The sequence below is a fragment of the Lynx canadensis genome, chromosome C1, assembly GCF_007474595.2.
Source record: "Lynx canadensis isolate LIC74 chromosome C1, mLynCan4.pri.v2, whole genome shotgun sequence".
Lineage (NCBI taxonomy): Eukaryota > Metazoa > Chordata > Mammalia > Carnivora > Felidae > Lynx > Lynx canadensis.
In genome coordinates, this window is record NC_044310.1 from 158,899,735 (window position 1) to 158,917,212 (window position 17,478).

At 42.8% G+C, this 17,478-nt stretch overlaps 2 protein-coding genes across 3 annotated transcripts in view; both read left to right on the forward strand.

Annotated features, from left to right (window-relative positions):
* Nucleotides 1-17,478, forward strand: part of MYO3B (myosin IIIB) — a 388,605-nt gene that overhangs the window by 274,892 nt on the left and 96,235 nt on the right. The gene's annotated exons all lie outside the window — the stretch shown is intronic.
* LOC115521321 (40S ribosomal protein S14-like) lies at nt 2,838-3,345 on the forward strand. Its single transcript, XM_032594435.1, has one exon. The coding sequence runs from the start codon at nt 2,838-2,840 to the stop codon at nt 3,291-3,293; it is 456 nt and encodes a 151-aa protein (XP_032450326.1). The 3' UTR covers nt 3,294-3,345.

Genomic DNA, 17,478 nt, shown 5'->3' on the forward strand with positions numbered 1-17,478 from the left:
AAAAGGCCGCTTTTGGCCCTGGCTTCCCTCTTGTTACTTTTACCATCACACTTCCTCAGACTAACATCCTGGTCTGGGGCCTCATTCCCTCCCCCACCACCCTCCTTAATCCTGAAATCCGATCTGATCTGTGCCCTCCCTCTGTCTCCACAGTTGCTCTTGGGAAGTTCAGCTCCCAGTTGCTAGAGCCTTGTCTTCGTCAGACTCTGCAGCATCAGTTCCGTGGGCTATGCTGTCCTCAAATTGCCCTCCTCCGTGGCTGTCTGCAGCATTGCAGGCTTCAGGTTCTTCCTCTAAGACATCCTGGTCTCTGTCTTCTCTGGCTCCATCATCCTCTTCCACCCACCATTGGAATGGGGCAGCCCTCCAAGCCCTTGACTTTCTTTCTTCTCTATTCCTCACCTGAGTGATATCCTCTCTTGCTGGTATGCTCTGGTATCAACCGACTCTCAGCTGAGTGAGCACAGTTCTTGGGATTCTGTTCTGCTGACTGTGTTCTGATTTCCACACCAGGGCCTCAGCAGAAAAGTTTCCACCAAAGCACCTTTTCTGCCTGACCCCTCTGCCCCCACTCTTGTGAGTTGAATAAACACTCTGGTGACCTAGCCTTGAAACCTGGCAGCCAGTTTTGATCCTTACCTCTCATTTAACTCCACATCCAATCATTTTCTTAGCATCCTTCCCTGGTCCAGCCCTACCATTATCTTGTTCTCTCTCCCTCTCTCCCTTTTCTCTTCTTTATAGACCAGCTTTTATTTCTGACACCTGATCAATTATCCTAAAGTATATTCTGGCTTTTCAAAGAACTTTAATGGCTTCCCATTTTAGACCAAAAGAGGTTCAGACTTCTCAGTCTGCCATGTCAAGTCTCTTTCTGTCTTGCTCTGCTTTGTCTTCCAGACTCACCTGCAGTACGTCCCTATATGCACCCTGTGGGGTCAGACTTACCATTTTACCAATGTAACTACCTCTGTTCTCTCTGCTCATGCCTTTCTGTTCAGTTCTTAGCTATCTCATCAAGACACATGGTCATATCCCTTCCCTCTATGAAGACCTTAATTCTCTTCAATGCTCCTTGAATCTTTGTAGTCCATTTTTAACAGTACTACTCAGAATTCTGGTTCACAACAAGATAATGAGTTCATATCAGAATGTCAATCAACCCACTGCTTTCTTCATCGAGGAAGTCTTGCTATGAAAAAAAATATCAGCAGAGCTAAATAATGTACTTGGTAATAAACTGATTTACATTCTGGCACAAGCTCCTTATGACATTGAGTGAGTAGGAACAGCTCACAGACAGGGTCCTGGGTCCACACTTTGGTTTATCACTCTCTGTCGCTTCACATATTGCCTGGTGGTGTGGTTGACTGTGTGTTAGAAGGTCAGCTTCTCAAAAGTGAGGGTTGAATCTTATTTCTTTCTGTTTCCAATACATGCAGTAGGTACTCAATACGTTTATTGAGCTGACATCCAAGGCCACTCTTAGAGCTCCGATTTTTATGAAATAAATGTTTTTCCTGCTCAGTCTTTGGGTAGGGGCAGCAACAATAGGATCCAGAATAATTCATTAGATAGGGTGTCAAGATATGCCTGCCCCAGGGGGTTAGGGGTCTCATTTTGCCCTCTGTGTTGATGGTCACCTCAGTGCCCTGTGGATCAACCCAGGGGTTGACAGGAAGGAAACTGGGGAGAGCAACAGGGGAAGAGATGGGCAGGCAAAGAAGAAAGCTGAGTCATGCCAATGATGATGCTCTTAGCAGCAATTAACAGACCCTCCAACCAATATGTTTAAGAATCCCTTGAGATAAAGGTCTGAAGACAAAAGTTCCAGTGCTGGCTCAGTTGCTCAGGGATGTCATTAAGGAGGTAGGCCTTTTCATCTCTTTGCTATTTTCAGTGCATCAGCGTGCCCCTACTTATGGTTGCAAGGTGGCTGAAGCAGCACTAAAGCAATACTTCCTCACGTGGCAGTGTCCAAAGCAGGAAGGAAGAGGTGGATGGGAAGCGTGTGGGGTTCTCCTCAGGAGTCTCTCTCTGTTCGTCAGGATGGAAGCCTTTCCCAGAAGTCCCTAGGACACTCTCCTCTCATCTCATTGGCCAGAATCTGCCAGGGAGCTACAAGGAAAGCTGAGAACATGAGCATGGGCATTTTCAGCTTCTGCAAATAGGCTGTAGGCAAAGAAGAAAGGGGTTGGAGAACCAACCAACAAAATGTGCCAGAAGAGTCCTGAAGTAGTAGTGATGGGATCAGACAGGTACTAGGGAAAGATAAAGAGAGGGCAAAATCAGAGGGAAGAGCTCATAAGGAAAACCCAAACCTGACAAGAAATATTGCTGAGAATAAGAACAACATAATCCTTCAGAGTCACTCAACATTTGTTGTGAGTCCAGGTCCTTTTCCAGTTATCTCAACGTGATTCTTACCCAAGCCTTTTGGCTGGCATTACCGACCCGTCTTATGGATAAGTAAACCAAACTGGGAAGGCCAAGACTGTAGTCCCCAAAGCTTGCCTAGAGACCAGTGCTGAGTTGGATGTATCAGATTTACCTAGTCCTGCCCCTAATCAGCTAGTCTGGAGGGGTCACACAGTGTCACACAGAGCATAAATGGCAGGTCGCTTTTGAAACCAGAGCTTCTCTCTCCAGCAATAAAAACAACTAACATTTGGCATTTATTAACAAATTTGGGGCACTATATTAAGTGTTCTGCATGTACTACCTTATTTAATCCTTAGATTACCCTATGAAAGAGGTACACATTTCATAATTTCTGACATTACGGTATTACAAGTAATTTGCTTTCTGGTGGTGGAGTCTGGAGAAGACATGTGGAAATGGCACCTCTCAAGGGGAAGGAAAAGAAGGAAGAACAGGTCATCAGCCTCAGATCTCAAGTGGCTGAAGGAGAAAATGTGTTTGGTGTCCACCACATCTTTGCATCCTTCAGTGACACTACTGTCCGGGTCACTGATCTTTCTGGCAAGGAAACTATCTGCTGTGTGACTAGTGAGGTGAAGGTGAAGGCTGACCGAGATGAGTCCTCTCCCTTTGCTGCCGTGTTGGCTGCCCAGGATGTAGCCCAAAGGTACAAGGAGCTGGGCACCGCTGCCCTCCACATCCAACTCCAGGCCACAGGAGCAAATAGGACCAAGATCCCTGGCCCTGGAGCCCAGTCAACCCTCAGAGCCATTGTCCACTCAGGAATGAAGATCGGGCAGATTGAGGAAGCCACCCCCATCCCCTCTGATAGTACCTGCAGGAAGGGGGGTTGCTGTGGTCACCGTCTATGAACAGGATTTCTCAAATTATTGTTTTCTGTTAATAAACTGCCTTTGTATAAGCTTTAAGAAAAAGATAAGTAATTTGCCAATATTGCCCAGTAGTAAAGTGACAGAGTCAGGATTTGGACACAGGCCTTCTGACTCCAGAGCTGACACTTTTAAGTTACTGATACATTCTGCTGCCTGTCTAGGTTCCAGGTTCCAAATGCTTAGCCCATGGCTTTTTCTGCTCTGTGCTCTCTATAAATGTCATTGTGACAAATCTTAAATCACAACCAGCTAAGGGAAAAACCCTGGTGGGCATAAAACCGTCATCCTGTGATTGGTGGAGAGAACTCCAGCACCGAATTCTTGGGATTAAAGCCTCATGGAGAAGATGCTCCCATCTGTGCATGATGGGGTGGGGGCTAACTCGGTTAGGGAGAAGGCAGCTTCAGGTTGAAAGGAGAAATCAGTGGTTGGTGTGGCCCTTCTCTGCTCCGCTTCCTACATGAGCCTGTAACTGTGTACAGTGAATGGCAGAAAGGAAATAGTCTTTTATGTCGTGGGGCTTTGTTCCCATGATGGTAATCCTCTATTTTAATGCTGATAAGTACAATAGTGAGGATTATGCTCCTTAATTTAATTTGGCCTGCATATGGCAAAGCTCTTGCCAGGCTTTTATTTGACATTCTTTAGCACAGCTAGCCTGTTGTTATATAACAAGAAGCCCCTATAACGGAGGCAGATTGATAATGCTGGTGCACGTGTTTCTACCCGGCAGCTCGTTACACACCTCCAGAGAAACCGCTTCCTTGTGGGCCACTTCAGGAAGGATTCGGACTCTGAGTGACGGGAATCTTCATGACTCAGGCAGCTCGAGGAGAGCTGGCACCTCGCAAGAGGGGAAAGCGAGCACATATTTCTCCCACTCCGGGGCTTGGAGCCAATTGGGCTGACCACAGAATGGATGAGCCAGAGAAACAGCCTCCCAGTCAGGGCCAACTGTGGGCCAGATCTTCATGTGGGCTGTAAAAGTACAGATTGCCACATATCTTGACACACACACTGCGTGGGGGGTCCCCACAGAAATATGTGGCAGTGCTAAGAAGATTAAACAAAACAAAACTTTCCTTATGTATCAGGAGGACCTTTCCTCTCCCACCCTTCAGTTCCCGTGCTCCTTTTTCCTTCCACTTCTGTTTCTCCCCCTCCAGAGGCCGGTGCCCTCCAGCCAAGTGCCTACTGCCAGGGCCAAGTTAATGCACTAGGCATTAGAGGAACTTGGACACCGAAGGAGGGTGGCGGCAGGTATGGGCGCAGTGGTAGAGGTGGTGGCCTTCTTCTAGGAAGTGCTCGTGATGTGGGAGATATGCTGTGTGTTATCTCCTTTGGGTAGAAAGCAGATGGGCCTTAGTGACAGTCCTGAGTTTAAATCATAGTTCAGCTTCTTATGAACTACGAGTCTTTGGTCAAATTCCTTCGTCTTTCTGAAACTCGGTGTCCTGGGCTGCAGAAAGGGCGTGATTGTGAGGATTGGAGATGATCTCTGCGAGGGAACTAGCATAGCTCTAGACGCATGGTAAATGCTCACGGGATGATAACACGCTGCTGTTGGTTGTGGTGATGGAAGTGGTAGCAACAGTAGTCTGTGCAAGCTAGCCTGAGGTGAAGAGTCAAGGCTCCTCTGGCTTAGCTGTAGGGCTTTAGACTGAAATACGCATTGAGGATTCCAGCACTTTAGAAACTTTGAACAGCCCTCACTCTCTGCTTTAACGTGAGGGTCATATTTTATTTTCTTGTGTTCCTGGCTTTTATGCCAGGGATAAACGTGAGGTTGAGTTTGGGCCCGACTCACCCTTGCCAATATGGCCAGGGTTTCACTGGCACAGCCTCAAGTGGTAACTTCCAGAGCTTACTCGATTGTTAGGGCCTTCTTGGAGTTTCTTGATTTTTAAAGTACTAATTGGTCACATTTATTTTCAAACCGTTTTTGAAGCCAGAAATCTTATCACCAGCTGAAAGGAGCTTCAAGGAAAAATCTGTTTTGAGTTATATTTTTCCTTGTGGATTTGCTTATGGCTGTACATAAATATTTATCTGAACTATTTCAACAAACCTTAAATCATCAGTGGATCAGTGATCCTTATGCAAAAGACCCTTTTAGAAGGATTGTGGATGTCAAGAATGTCAGCAGTCCAAGTTCTTTTTGGAGGACCAGATTCCAAAGTCTAGTGCCCTCTTTTAAAATTATCTGGAGCTGTTTGGTGATTTTCAGTATGTCTTTTGTTTTCCTGTTTCTGTATACCTGTCCATGCTATTCCTTCTGAATAGAATTTCCTTGACAGTTCTTTCTTTACCTGGAATATTTTACTCATCCTTCACGCTATCACCCATGTGGCACCTCGTGCAGGGTTTTGAAACAGACTAGAGCTAGGAGAAGACCATCCCAGGTGGGAGAAAGAGTGAACCATGGTCCAGAGGCATGATGTGCAGGGGGCACAACAAGAAGGCGAGGTGTCCAGTGGGATGAAGGCAGAGGGTGTGGTGGGAGGGACGTGATGCAGGGAGAACTATAACGGGCAATAAAGCAGATAGGAGCCAAGATGTGGGAGGCTTAAAGATGCACAAAATGTTTTGGACCATATTCTATAAGCTGAAAAATGTACACATACAGTCATTGAGTAGAATATGGTCTGCAGACGTATTTTGGTTGGCCTGAACAATTTTTTTAAAATCTTAATTTAGTTTCCAACTTATAAAAATAGAAAGACTTCATGGAACAATTCAGATTTCTGATGGCTTTAAAAAATTGTTGTATCTAGCAGCAGTCTGCTGGGACCGAGTAGAGGGTGTCTTCCATTGATTCCTACTCACAGACTGCTTAATTCATGGCCTGGCCCCACCAGCATCTGAGTTTGACTCCTGTCTACTGTGTTCAGGGGCACCATGCAGGCAGAGGAAGCAGTTTAGGCTATGGACTCTGGAGCCAGATTGCTTCTGTCTAGGCTCAGGTCCGTGTCCAACTAGCTCAGTGACCTTGGGCAAGTTAAGCACATGTCTAATAATGGTACCTATCTCCTATAACCATTGTGAGAATAAATTATAGGAAATGTTTAGAAGACTACCAGGCGTGTAGTAAATGCACAGAAATGTTAACTGTTATTACTATAATCTACATGTGATAATAAATTCCAGGGTTGAAACTGTCACTCATTTCTGGATAACAGCCGAATCTGGATCTTGGGCCATTATAAGCATAAGGGTAATTGATGAACGGATGAATGAATTTTTACTTCTGTTAGATCCAAAGCTAAATTTAATTAGTTTTCCCTCAAGAAATGCTTCTTATTTATGTTGAGTTTGACTTCAACATAATAATTGGTTTTTGATAAAGTAGGAATCTGGCTTTCTCAGAAACCCAACAGTGCTAACAAAATAAGTGAATGGAAATGTTAACATCGTCTCATTTTTCTGTAATGGATCTAACTTCCCAACTCAGAAATGAGGCCTGGGGTGCCTGGGTGGCTCAGTCAGTTAAGCATTGGACTTTTGATCTCAGATCAGGTCTTGATCTCAGGGTCATGAGTTCAAACCCTGCAATGGGCTGCATGCTGGGTGTGAAGCCTACTTAAAAAAAAAATTAAGACCCAAGTTTGGGAAGATGCTTAATTATGTATTTTCTTTATGAAGCAGAGTTATTGGCAGGTAACTGCCTATGGTTACTATCTTAATTTAGAGTTAGCTGCTAGGATCCAGACATAGTGAACTTAAGCAGAAATATTAGAACACATTTTTTGAAGTTTATTTATTTATTTTGAGAGAGAGAGCGAGAGACAGAGAGAAAGCGGGTGGGGGAGGGGCAGAGAGAGAAAGAGAGAGAGACAGAATCCCAAGCGGGCTCTGTGTTGTCAGCACAGAGCCTGATGCTGGACTCGAACTCACAAACCATGAGATCATGACCTGAGCTGAGATCGAGTCAAAATATTTGACTGAGCCACCCCAGCACCCTGCTGTTAGAACACATTTTTGACTTGGGTTCTTTGACCACCCCCACCCACACACGAGATCCACACTTCAAGGCAGTGTTTTGGGCCTGGTGTCTCAGACAAACATGGAGCATCTCCAGAAATGGTTTGGACAGTTTGACGTGAGAACCAGTTTCGGTGCGTTCGACATAACCTCATGTATAGCCGCAGTTACCGCATCACCCACCGAGGCCTTAAATGTGATCCCCTGTGGACACATCAGCAAGTGATGCTGTCAGCGAATGATGGCATGAGCTCTGTGGAGTTGACCTACAATGTTGGATTTACTTTCTTTCTGGAAAACCTGCACATTTACAGAGAACTTTGGTCCAGTGACACTTAATTTTATTTGGATAAATGTCATCTAAAACTGAATGATATGTTCAGTTTATACTGAAAGGTGGAAGTTGCTCTTTCACTTTATACTTTAAGTAGCAAATAACTCCCCCCCCCTTATTTTTTTTATAAAAAATCAACTGTTCAGAATGATAACCTGTACTTTTACTAAAGAAATCTCCATCTCTCTTTAGCTCTCTCCTTTTCCTTCTTTCTTTCCTTTTCTTCTCTCTCAGTTTCTGTTTGTCTCTCTCCGTATACAATTGATACCTACATCCCTAAAGTTCTGGTTTCTAATCTAAAGGCCAGTTTCAAGGAACGACAAAATTTGGCAAATTCTTCTGACCATTTCATCATCCCTTGCTCCCGTCCTACATTACCCATTTTGTGAGTGTAGGAAATTCTAGAAATTCAGTACATCTCTGATACCTACTTTGCTTGTATCCTCATCCATACCTTTGTTATGTTCAGGCTCAGAATGAGTTTTTGACAAAAATACCTTTGCAGAGCACCTGGGTGGCTCAGTCGGTTAAGCGTCTAACTCTTGATTTCAGCTCAGGTCATGATCTCACAGTCATGATATCGAGCCCCACATCAGGCTCCATGCTGGGTATGGAGCCTGCTTAAGATTCTCTCTCTCCCTTTCTTATACCCTTCCCCATGCTTGTTCTTTCTCTCTCTCTCTCAAAAAAAAAAAAAAAAAATCTTTGCATATTGAGCCTATTTTGAAAGAAAAAACAAACTTGAGAAAAGAAAACTTGTTCAAGATGAAAATATTGCAGGAAACAAAATTTGTGTAAAAATGAATTCTAGATAAAAGTGTTTTATCATCAATACTTAAGGAAACCTAGATTATAATCTTACAGGTTGATGGAAGAATAACTTTATATATTTCCACAGCCTTGTTAACTTTATTTCATTTTCTTTGGGTTAAAAGGAAAAACAGTAGTGTTTCTGTTCCAAATGTATTTTGTGGATTCTGTGGCATTTGGCTTGTACCTGCAGGGCACAAATATTCCAGCATATTTCCCATTAGTATTGCCCCAGTCACTTTAAACTGTGAAGGACCTGAGCAAGTGTTGGCCACAGCAGCCATTGACAGTAGTGATGCCACACTCTTTCTGTGTGCACCTCAGTGACTTCTCAGACTTGCCTCCTTGATGAGCAGACAAAACAGAAGGAGGCTGGAATTTTTTTCTTTTCATCTCAATGGTGTAGGTCAGGAAGACAGGAATAGAGAGCTTTGGTGAAACAGGGCTCTAGCGACTGCTGTGATTGGGAAATTAGATAATAAACAGACCCTGTTACTAAGATTCTAATGGCCTAAAATCAACACAGTCTGGAGACGCAGGCAGGAGTGGCCTTCCTTGCTCTGGCCCAGACCTTCCCCGGAGAGCTCTTTGTGTCAACAAGAACAGCCAGCGCTCCTGGCCCGCTCCCAGCACTCAGAGTGGGGCTATCATTTTTGTTTGCTTTGCAAATATCTTAATGGGAAGTGGTTCAACACCACCTATGGGTTAATCTGAGGGGTTCTGCTTGGCAGCTGTTAGCTCTGAGAGCCACATGGCTGCTCTCGGGTGGAGGGAGTCAGGCTGACGGTTAACTACCCAGCGCCAGGTTGAGGCATCTCCTTTGCTTATTGGATTTACTGACTGGCAGGAAGCACAAGCACCTTGTTGTCTTTTATTTTTAGTTCGTTCCTCCTGGGAGTGTAAGGATGTTATTCTCAGATCCAATTGTGCTTTTCCCTCTAAGGCAGGGCTGTTGTTTCCATTAGTTTCTCTAGCATGCCACATACTTCTTTCACCCAAGTGCAATCTCATAGAATCTGTAATTTCATATTAAAAGTGGTGGTGTGGCAGTGGTGGAGTCCGTGGTATTGTTGCAGGAAGAAGGATCTGATCTGTTAGCCTGTTAAGAGGGCAAAGCTACAGCCCTGTCTTCACCTGGGATCTAAAGGCTTGAATAGATACCAACTTTCTTAAGAATCTCTGCTCTGCTGTTCCCTCAGTTTTCTTTTCTCTTCCTAAATTTGGCTCTCACTTGTCTTGACCCATGGGAACGCTTCCCCAGGTGACTTGGCCAACTCATGTTTTTCTGGATCTGTGTCAGTAGACATTGGCTCAAATTAACTCTTTCTTTATGCTTCCTTCACAGGATTTCAGGCAGGGCTGGGACAGTTTCCACAGTGCAGGTTAGGAAAGCTCCTAGACTGATGACAGACTTGTAGACAGTTTCCAAACGCCCCATTTGTAAAAATGCAAAAAGTTCAGATGACTGTATAAACTCTGGAACAAATGTCCAGCTACCCTCAGTAACAGTGCAGACTTGCTTCTAAGACTTTTTCCTTTCCTGAAGATTTCCACACCTATTTGTGGAGTTGCCTGGTGGTTGAGAGCAAGGGCTAGACCTGCTGCTGCTAAGGGTAAGTAAGGCTTTGATGAACTCATTTGCTCCATTTCCTCGTCATTAAATGGAAGACAAAATGACACGATGTCTACCTCACCAGGTTGAGAATGTCCAGTGAGATAACGTAGATAAAGTGTATCTTACCTGACACATAAAACATATTCATGAATAGTAATAAAGAAGGAGTTATTGTTGCTCTCTCTGAAGTACCCATCTTTCCCTATGTAATTTTTAGTCTTCTACATTCTTTTCTGAGACATTCATTTTGAAATCTGTGGTTCCTAACTCTTTAAAATGAAGTCAGTGCTGAAGTGCCTGGGTGGGTCAGCCAGTTAAGCTTCTGACCTCGGCTCGGGTCAGGATCTCATGGTTCATGGGTTCCCCGCATTGGGCTCCTTGATAACAGCATGGAGCCTGCTTGGGATTCTCTCTCTCGCCCCTTTTCTCGCTGCCCCTCCCCCACTTGCTCACGTGCACATGTGTGCGCATGCTCTCTCTCTCTCTCTCAAACTTAAAAAAAAAAATTAAGCTAGTGCCAAATCGAGGACAATTCAGTATCAAAGTAAATAATGATAATAAAAGAATATAGTGTATTGAATAAAATAAGAATCCACTAGTCTATATTGATAGATGGAAGGGAGGGAGGGAGAGAATGAGAGGAGGGAGGGAAAGGAAGATGAAGAAAGGAAGAAACAGGGTAAGCTTTTCCTTGCAATAAACTGTGAAATAATAAATGTAAAAGGAATGATTAAAACAGAAAATCATTGTTTGGCAACTGCTAAAATAACCATTGTTTTAGACAAAAATCATCAACGGATGCTAAAACTAGTAGGGAAAGTTTAAGGAGTTAACAAGCTTTTTACATAATCACAGAGTAAATCTCCATGAGATACTTAGTGATTGCAAAAAGACAGTGGGGCAGTCTGGCAGACCCTATGTTAACCAAGTGTTGAAAGTTAGCATCACCAGTAATTGGACAAATTGACAGCATCTTCCTCCTCATGATGCACTGAGGAAGAACACAATATTACTTCGGTGGATTTCCTGCCAAATGCGCATAACCTGAATTTAATCATGAAGAAACAGCAGACAAACCAGAAAGACCTCTTCCAAAATTAATGATCTATAGGTTTTAAAATGCAACACAAAGGAAGACTAAGGAACTGTTTCAGATGAAAGGAGACTAGAGAAACATGACAACTGAATGCAGCGTATGGTCCAGAATTTGCCTTTTCTATAGAAGACATTATGGGACAGGTGGCAAAATCCAGACAGCCTAAACATTGGATAATAGTATTGTATTAATATTAATTTCCTGATTTTGGTTATTTTACCTCATCATATAAGAGAATGCCCTTGCTTTTAAGAAGCACACACTGGGGCGCCTGGGTGGCTCAGCCGGTTGAGCGTCCGTCCGACTTAGGCTCAGGTCATGATCTCACAGCTCGTGAGTTCGAGCCCTGTGTCGGGCTCTGTCTGACAGCTCAGAGCCTGGAGCCTGCTTCTGCTTCTGTGTCTCCCTCTCTCTCTGCCCCTAACCCACTCGCATTCTGTCTCTGTCTCTGTCAAAAATAAATAAACATTAAAAAAAAAAAATTTAAGAAGCACACACTGAAGTATTTAGGGATAAAGGGACACCAGGTGCAACTGACTCTCAAATGGTTCAGAAAAAAATTATATGTATTTGTGTATACGGATATCAGTATACGTGTACCGAGAGAAAGAGAGGAGAGAGGATAAGACAAATGTATATATTGCTAATATTTGGAGAATATTCTGAGGAGTATACAAAATTTCATATGTTATTCTTGCATCTTTACTATAAATGTGAAATTAAGTCAAAATAAAAAGTTAAAATTGGGCACCTAGGTGGCTCAGTCAGTTAAACATCTGACTTGATCTCAGCTCAGGTTTTCGTCACAGGGTCTTGAGTTCAGGCCCCGTGTTGGGCTCCACACTGGGTGTGGAGCCTACTTGAAAAAAAAAAAGTTAAAATTAAAAAGCAAATTCGGTGCTACTTCTCTCCTTTTGACTGGGCAGTTCATCAGCCACTTTCTCTTTAGATCACAGTCCCTCTCAATCCATACCTGCAAGTCTAGTCACATGAGCATTGCCCCGCTTGCTGTCTGTCCTTGACTTCTCCACTGTGACGTTGCTGACTGCATACAATCTTGTTTAGGCTTTTTCACTTCAGTTTTTAAAAATTCCCGGGGCGCCTGGGTGGCGCAGTCGGTTGGGCGTCCGACTTCAGCCAGGTCACGATCTTGCCGTCCGTGAGTTCGAGCCCCGCGTCAGGCTCTGGGCTGATGGCTCAGAGCCTGGAGCCTGCTTCCGATTCTGTGTCTCCCTCTCTCTCTGCCCCTCCCCCGTTCATGCTCTGTCTCTCTGTGTCCCCAAAAAATAAATAAACGTTGAAAAAAAAAAAATTTTAAAAAAAAAAAATTCCCTCAACTGTTTCTCCCTACGCTCATGCCCCCTCCCTCATCTGTCTTTGGGCCTCATCGTTTAGTGCCTGCTTATCTATCATGCACTTTATTTCAGGATTTCTTGCTTTTATTTCTCTGAACTGAACACTGCTTTCATAATTAAAGGAGGAAAACAGGGTTAAATATACCACCTTTGGTGGGTATACTAGTGACAAGAGCATCATCCGAAGAATGTGGATGTTAGACTCCTCTTACCTCTGACTTACTTGGACAAGTCACATCAGCCTTTCTAGGCCTCAGTTTTCCCACTTAAAGCATGAAAAAGAAATGGTAAATTACCTCTGAAGTTTCCTTTGTCTCCACAAGTCTCTGCCCTGGCCTAATTCAGGCTTTAAAGTGCTAGAACTGTCACTCAAAATTAACTCAACCCACAAGTTACCTTGTGACCCCACTCAAAGGAGAAACAGAGGTCACGAAAGGAAGCTACCCCCGGGGTACCTGTCATTAGCATTCTCCTGTCCCTCAAGCCTGAAGTTTCCCAGTTCAGGGACTTTCAGAAGTACAAAATTATAGACAACTAATATTAAACACCTTGCTAAGTGTGTGTTTCTAAATTCAGACCATGGATATATCTTCTGACTTAATTATTTTAAAATCCTTTTGTTGTCTTTTTTATTCTGCCTAAAAGCACAAATGGAAACCTTTTGCCCCAATTTTGCAAGAATTTTTATTTACATTTTCCTGATGAAGATGCTGAGGTACTGATTTGTCCAAGATCAAGTTGTCATATTTGGCAAATAAAAATGCAGGATACCCACTTAAATTTGAATTTTATATAAATAACTTTTAGTGTATGTCCCATGAAATATTTTAAAAAACATACCAAAAAATTATGTGTTGTATACTTAGAATTCAAAATACACCATTAAGTGAGTGTATTTTAGTACTAGCCCATGTGTTTTGGCACTAATATGTCAGGAATATGTACGTGTATATCATAAATATGTATCATAAAGTATGTTGCTAAGCCTTTATCAATTGTTTGCAATAGTCTTCTGGCTTCTACGTGCCGTAACACAATGTTTTTTACCTTTTAGGAGTTTTTGCTTGAAAACATATTCAAAGACATCAATTCCTATTTTTTTATTAAGGGCTCTATTCAGATATCATCTACTGCAGCCATTCAGTCTAAAATTGCAGACCCTAGGGATGCCTGGGTGGCTTAGTCTGTTAAGTGTCCAACTCTTGATTTCAGTTCGGGTCATGATCTCACAGTTGTGAGATCGAGCCCCATGTCAGCCTCAGCGCTGAGCGTGGAAGCTGTTTGGAATTCTCTCCCCCTTACCGTCTGCCTCTCTCTGTCACCCACCCCCCCCCCCCCCCGCCGCTCATGTGTGATCACTTGTACTTGCTCCCTCTCTCCCTCGAAATAAATAAATAAACATTTTTTTAAATAAAAAATAAAAATAAATAAAATTGCAGACCCTGCCTCCAGCACTTCTAATGCCCCTTTCTTGCTTCAGTTTTCTTCTTTGGCACTTCTGTTTAACGTGCTAGCATATTTACTTTTCTCTTTCATTCATTGCCTGCTTCCCCCACTAGAATATAGGTTCTTAAGAGCATAGCAATCTTTGATTTCCTTGTCACTGCTGTATCCCCCATAACAGCAAGAGACAAAGGTACTCAAAAATTATTTGTGGAATGAGTGAATGATATCTGGGAGGCAATTGAGGACCTTATATCGCACACATAATATATGTTTTATAATTATACAGAGTCTTTTTTAAAATTAATTAATTAATTAATTAATTAATTTATTTATTTATTTAGAGTGTGTGTGAGTGTGAGCAGGGGAGGGGCAGAGAGAGGGAAAGACAGAATCCCAGGCAGGTTCCACACTGCCAGCACTGCCAGTGCAGAGCCCAACCTTGGGCTTGAACTCCCAAACCCTGAGATCATGACCTGAGCCAAGATCGAGTCGGACGCTCAACTGACTTAGCCACCCAGGCACCCCAATTACACAGAATCTTAAGTCTTCCCAGCAAATTAGAATCTTGAGCGTGGTACAGTGTGTATAATCTTCATATTAGTCCATAGACACTAAGTAAATAAAAGGTCAACAGGTCAGGGATCAAGGAGTATCTCCGGATACAGTTGGGCTTAATTTAATCTGTTTCCTGGCAAGTTTTCTAGAATTAAATGTTAGTTGCTCCAGGCAACATTGATTAAGATCCCAAATCAATTGTGTCACTGTCTACGAAAGTCCAGCAACAAAATGGTGCCAGAGGCTGAGAACACAGGCTCTGTGTCCACTGGACCTGGGTTTGTATCAGAATGTCTGGATGCCACCTGCACAGGGCACTCAGTCTGCCCCAGTTTCAGCTGTGAAAAGGGCACTCTGGTAGGACCTTCGCTGCTAGCACTGGCTTGAGGATTAAACAAGAGCATCCAGTCACATCCTGAGCACAGAAAAGTGTGCTCAGCTATTCTGGCTGTGCTGTGGCCCTCAGCCCATGGTCGTGCATTTCTTTGGGTCACAGTGCACTTCCTCACTACTGCATCTGAGTTCCATCCCTGGGCCTGAGGCTGGTTTTGCCTTTGCTCCCTTGGCTGCTGACAAAGAACTGAAGTACGTTTTATGGGTTACTTTAAATGTGGGTTATTTTACGGGCTCTTGGTTGAGTGTCCTTTTTTCCAATAAGACAGGTATTCTCAGCAGAATGAAGAAAAGTCTTCTGCTCTTAACCTTAGACTTTACACATGACAGCTGCCTGCAATAAAGTAGTAAAGGAGAAAAAAAGAAATGAGAATACAAGAGCTGGCTAAGGCTGTGTGGGCTCACGGTTGGGGAAAAGCAATGAGGCAAACAAATATCAAATTTAAAGGACTCAGTGGGACTTGGGAAATTAGCATAAGTACATACATTTAACTAGTAGTGCTAACTCTGAGCAGTGACATTATGAAACATTTATTAGGCCTTTTGAGCCCTTTTGATGAATTTGTCCTTGAGCCATGCTCTAAAACTTAAAATAATTACGTGTCCAAGAACAAACTAATACCCATCTATTTAAATATAACTTGTATATTCAACTTATTCGGCAATGATACTGGTTGGGATGCTGAGATACAGGGCATACCTTCAGAATCTTTGTAAAAGTTACCAAGTAGCCAAACGTAATTCAGAACAAATAACACAAACACTGTGATCGTTCTTTCATGTTTCCCTTTTTCCTGCAGTAATGGTGATCTTATTTTGCATGATTATTGTTTGTTTTCACTTCTTCTGTACTCTTTGTTTTTCCTTCATGTCATATATCAAAGCCCAGGAATAATGTTTTCCTTCTTTTGGAATCAACAAATGCTAATTAAACTAATAATGAGTTACCCCTCTTTTTTGTTGACCAAAGAGCTAAGCAAAGCTTAAAAAGACTAATAATACCCAGGGTTGGTGATATGAGAAGTAGGTCCTTTCATACTTTTGCAGGTATGAACGTTAATTTTTATTGCCTTTTAGAGGAGAATTTGATGATATAATTCAAAAGCTATAAAACAGGCAAAGAGTTTGCTCACCCTTTGACTCAACAGCCTCAAATTAAGATTTATCCAAGAAGCAGGGGCACCTGGCACCTGGGTGGCTCAGTCAGTTGAGCGTCCGACTTCGGCTCAGGTTATGATTTCACAGCTTGTGAGTTCGAGCCCCGTGTTGGGCTCTGTGCTGACAGTTCAGAGCCTGGAAGCTGCTTCAGATTCTGTCTCGTCTCTCTCTACCCCTCCCCCCACCTCTCTTAAATATAAATATAAAAAAAGATTTATCCAAGAAAATAATTGGATGAGTACTCATAACTATATGCACAGAATATTTCATGATTTGTTATTTATAATGTTGTAAAACTGGAAACAACTTAAATATCCAAAAGTAAGAGATAAAATCATTTATGATACTCACCCAACGTAATACTGTGCAACCATAAATATGATATGCCTGCACACTTGCATATATGTGTAGTGCACACAAATATAGCAAAAGATGCTCCTAACTTGCAAAGGTAAGTTAAAATGGCAAACATCTGAGCCTTTGTCTTTTTTAAATGTATATTATATGCATAGAAAAGCATCTGAAAAAATATACATCAAGATATTAACAGATCCATTTGGTTGTGGAAATTATCCTTGATCGTTATTTTCTTCTCTTTAAATATCTATTTTATTTTTCAACGTTTATTTATTTTTGGGACAGAGAGAGACAGAGCATGAACGGGGGAGGGGCAGAGAGAGAGGGAGACACAGAATCGGAAACAGGCTCCAGGCTCTGAGCCATCAGCCCAGAGCCTGACGCGGGGCTCGAACTCACGGACCGTAAGATCGTGACCTGGCTGAAGTCGGACGCTTAACCGACTGCGCCACCCAGGCACCCCTAAATATCTATTTTAGATGATTCAATAATGAATTGTTTTTAGGTTTATTATTTTTTCTGAGAGAGAGAGAGAGAGTGCACACATGAAGGAGGGGCAGAGAGAGAGAGAGGGAGAAACCCAAGCAGGCTACCCACTGTCAGAGTAGAGCTGGACACAGGGCTTGAACTCATGAAACTGTGAGATCATGATCTGAGCCAAAATCAAGAGTCAAAAGTAGGACACTCAGCCAACTGAGCCACCAGGCACCCTTATATGTTATTTTTTAATCAGAAAAGAAATTCTTCTTTATTCAGAAGGAGAAAAAAAAGGAAACATTTTGCCACCAGTTCTTTTAGTTATTTGCTTTGGGGAGAAAGTCAAAGATTACTACACTTTCATTGATTAGTGAATGGTGAATATTCAGACCTCTTGGGAATTTGGAGCATCTTCAACTAAAAAATAAAGAAGAAAAGACAAAACTGATGAACACAACTCTGATGTCTCAAAGGCCAAGTGGCTTGTTCCCTTGGCTCTCCCTTCTTGAGCATAATTTGATAAAGCCCACCTTCACTAGATGATTTGCAGACGTTCTTAATTGGTCAGCATGTGGCACCAGATGGGT

What these genes read in the sequence shown, in the direction of transcription:
- LOC115521321 (XM_032594435.1), top strand. Translation starts at nt 2,838, where the DNA reads ATGGCACCTCTCAAGGGGAAGGAAAAGAAGGAAGAACAGGTCATCAGC.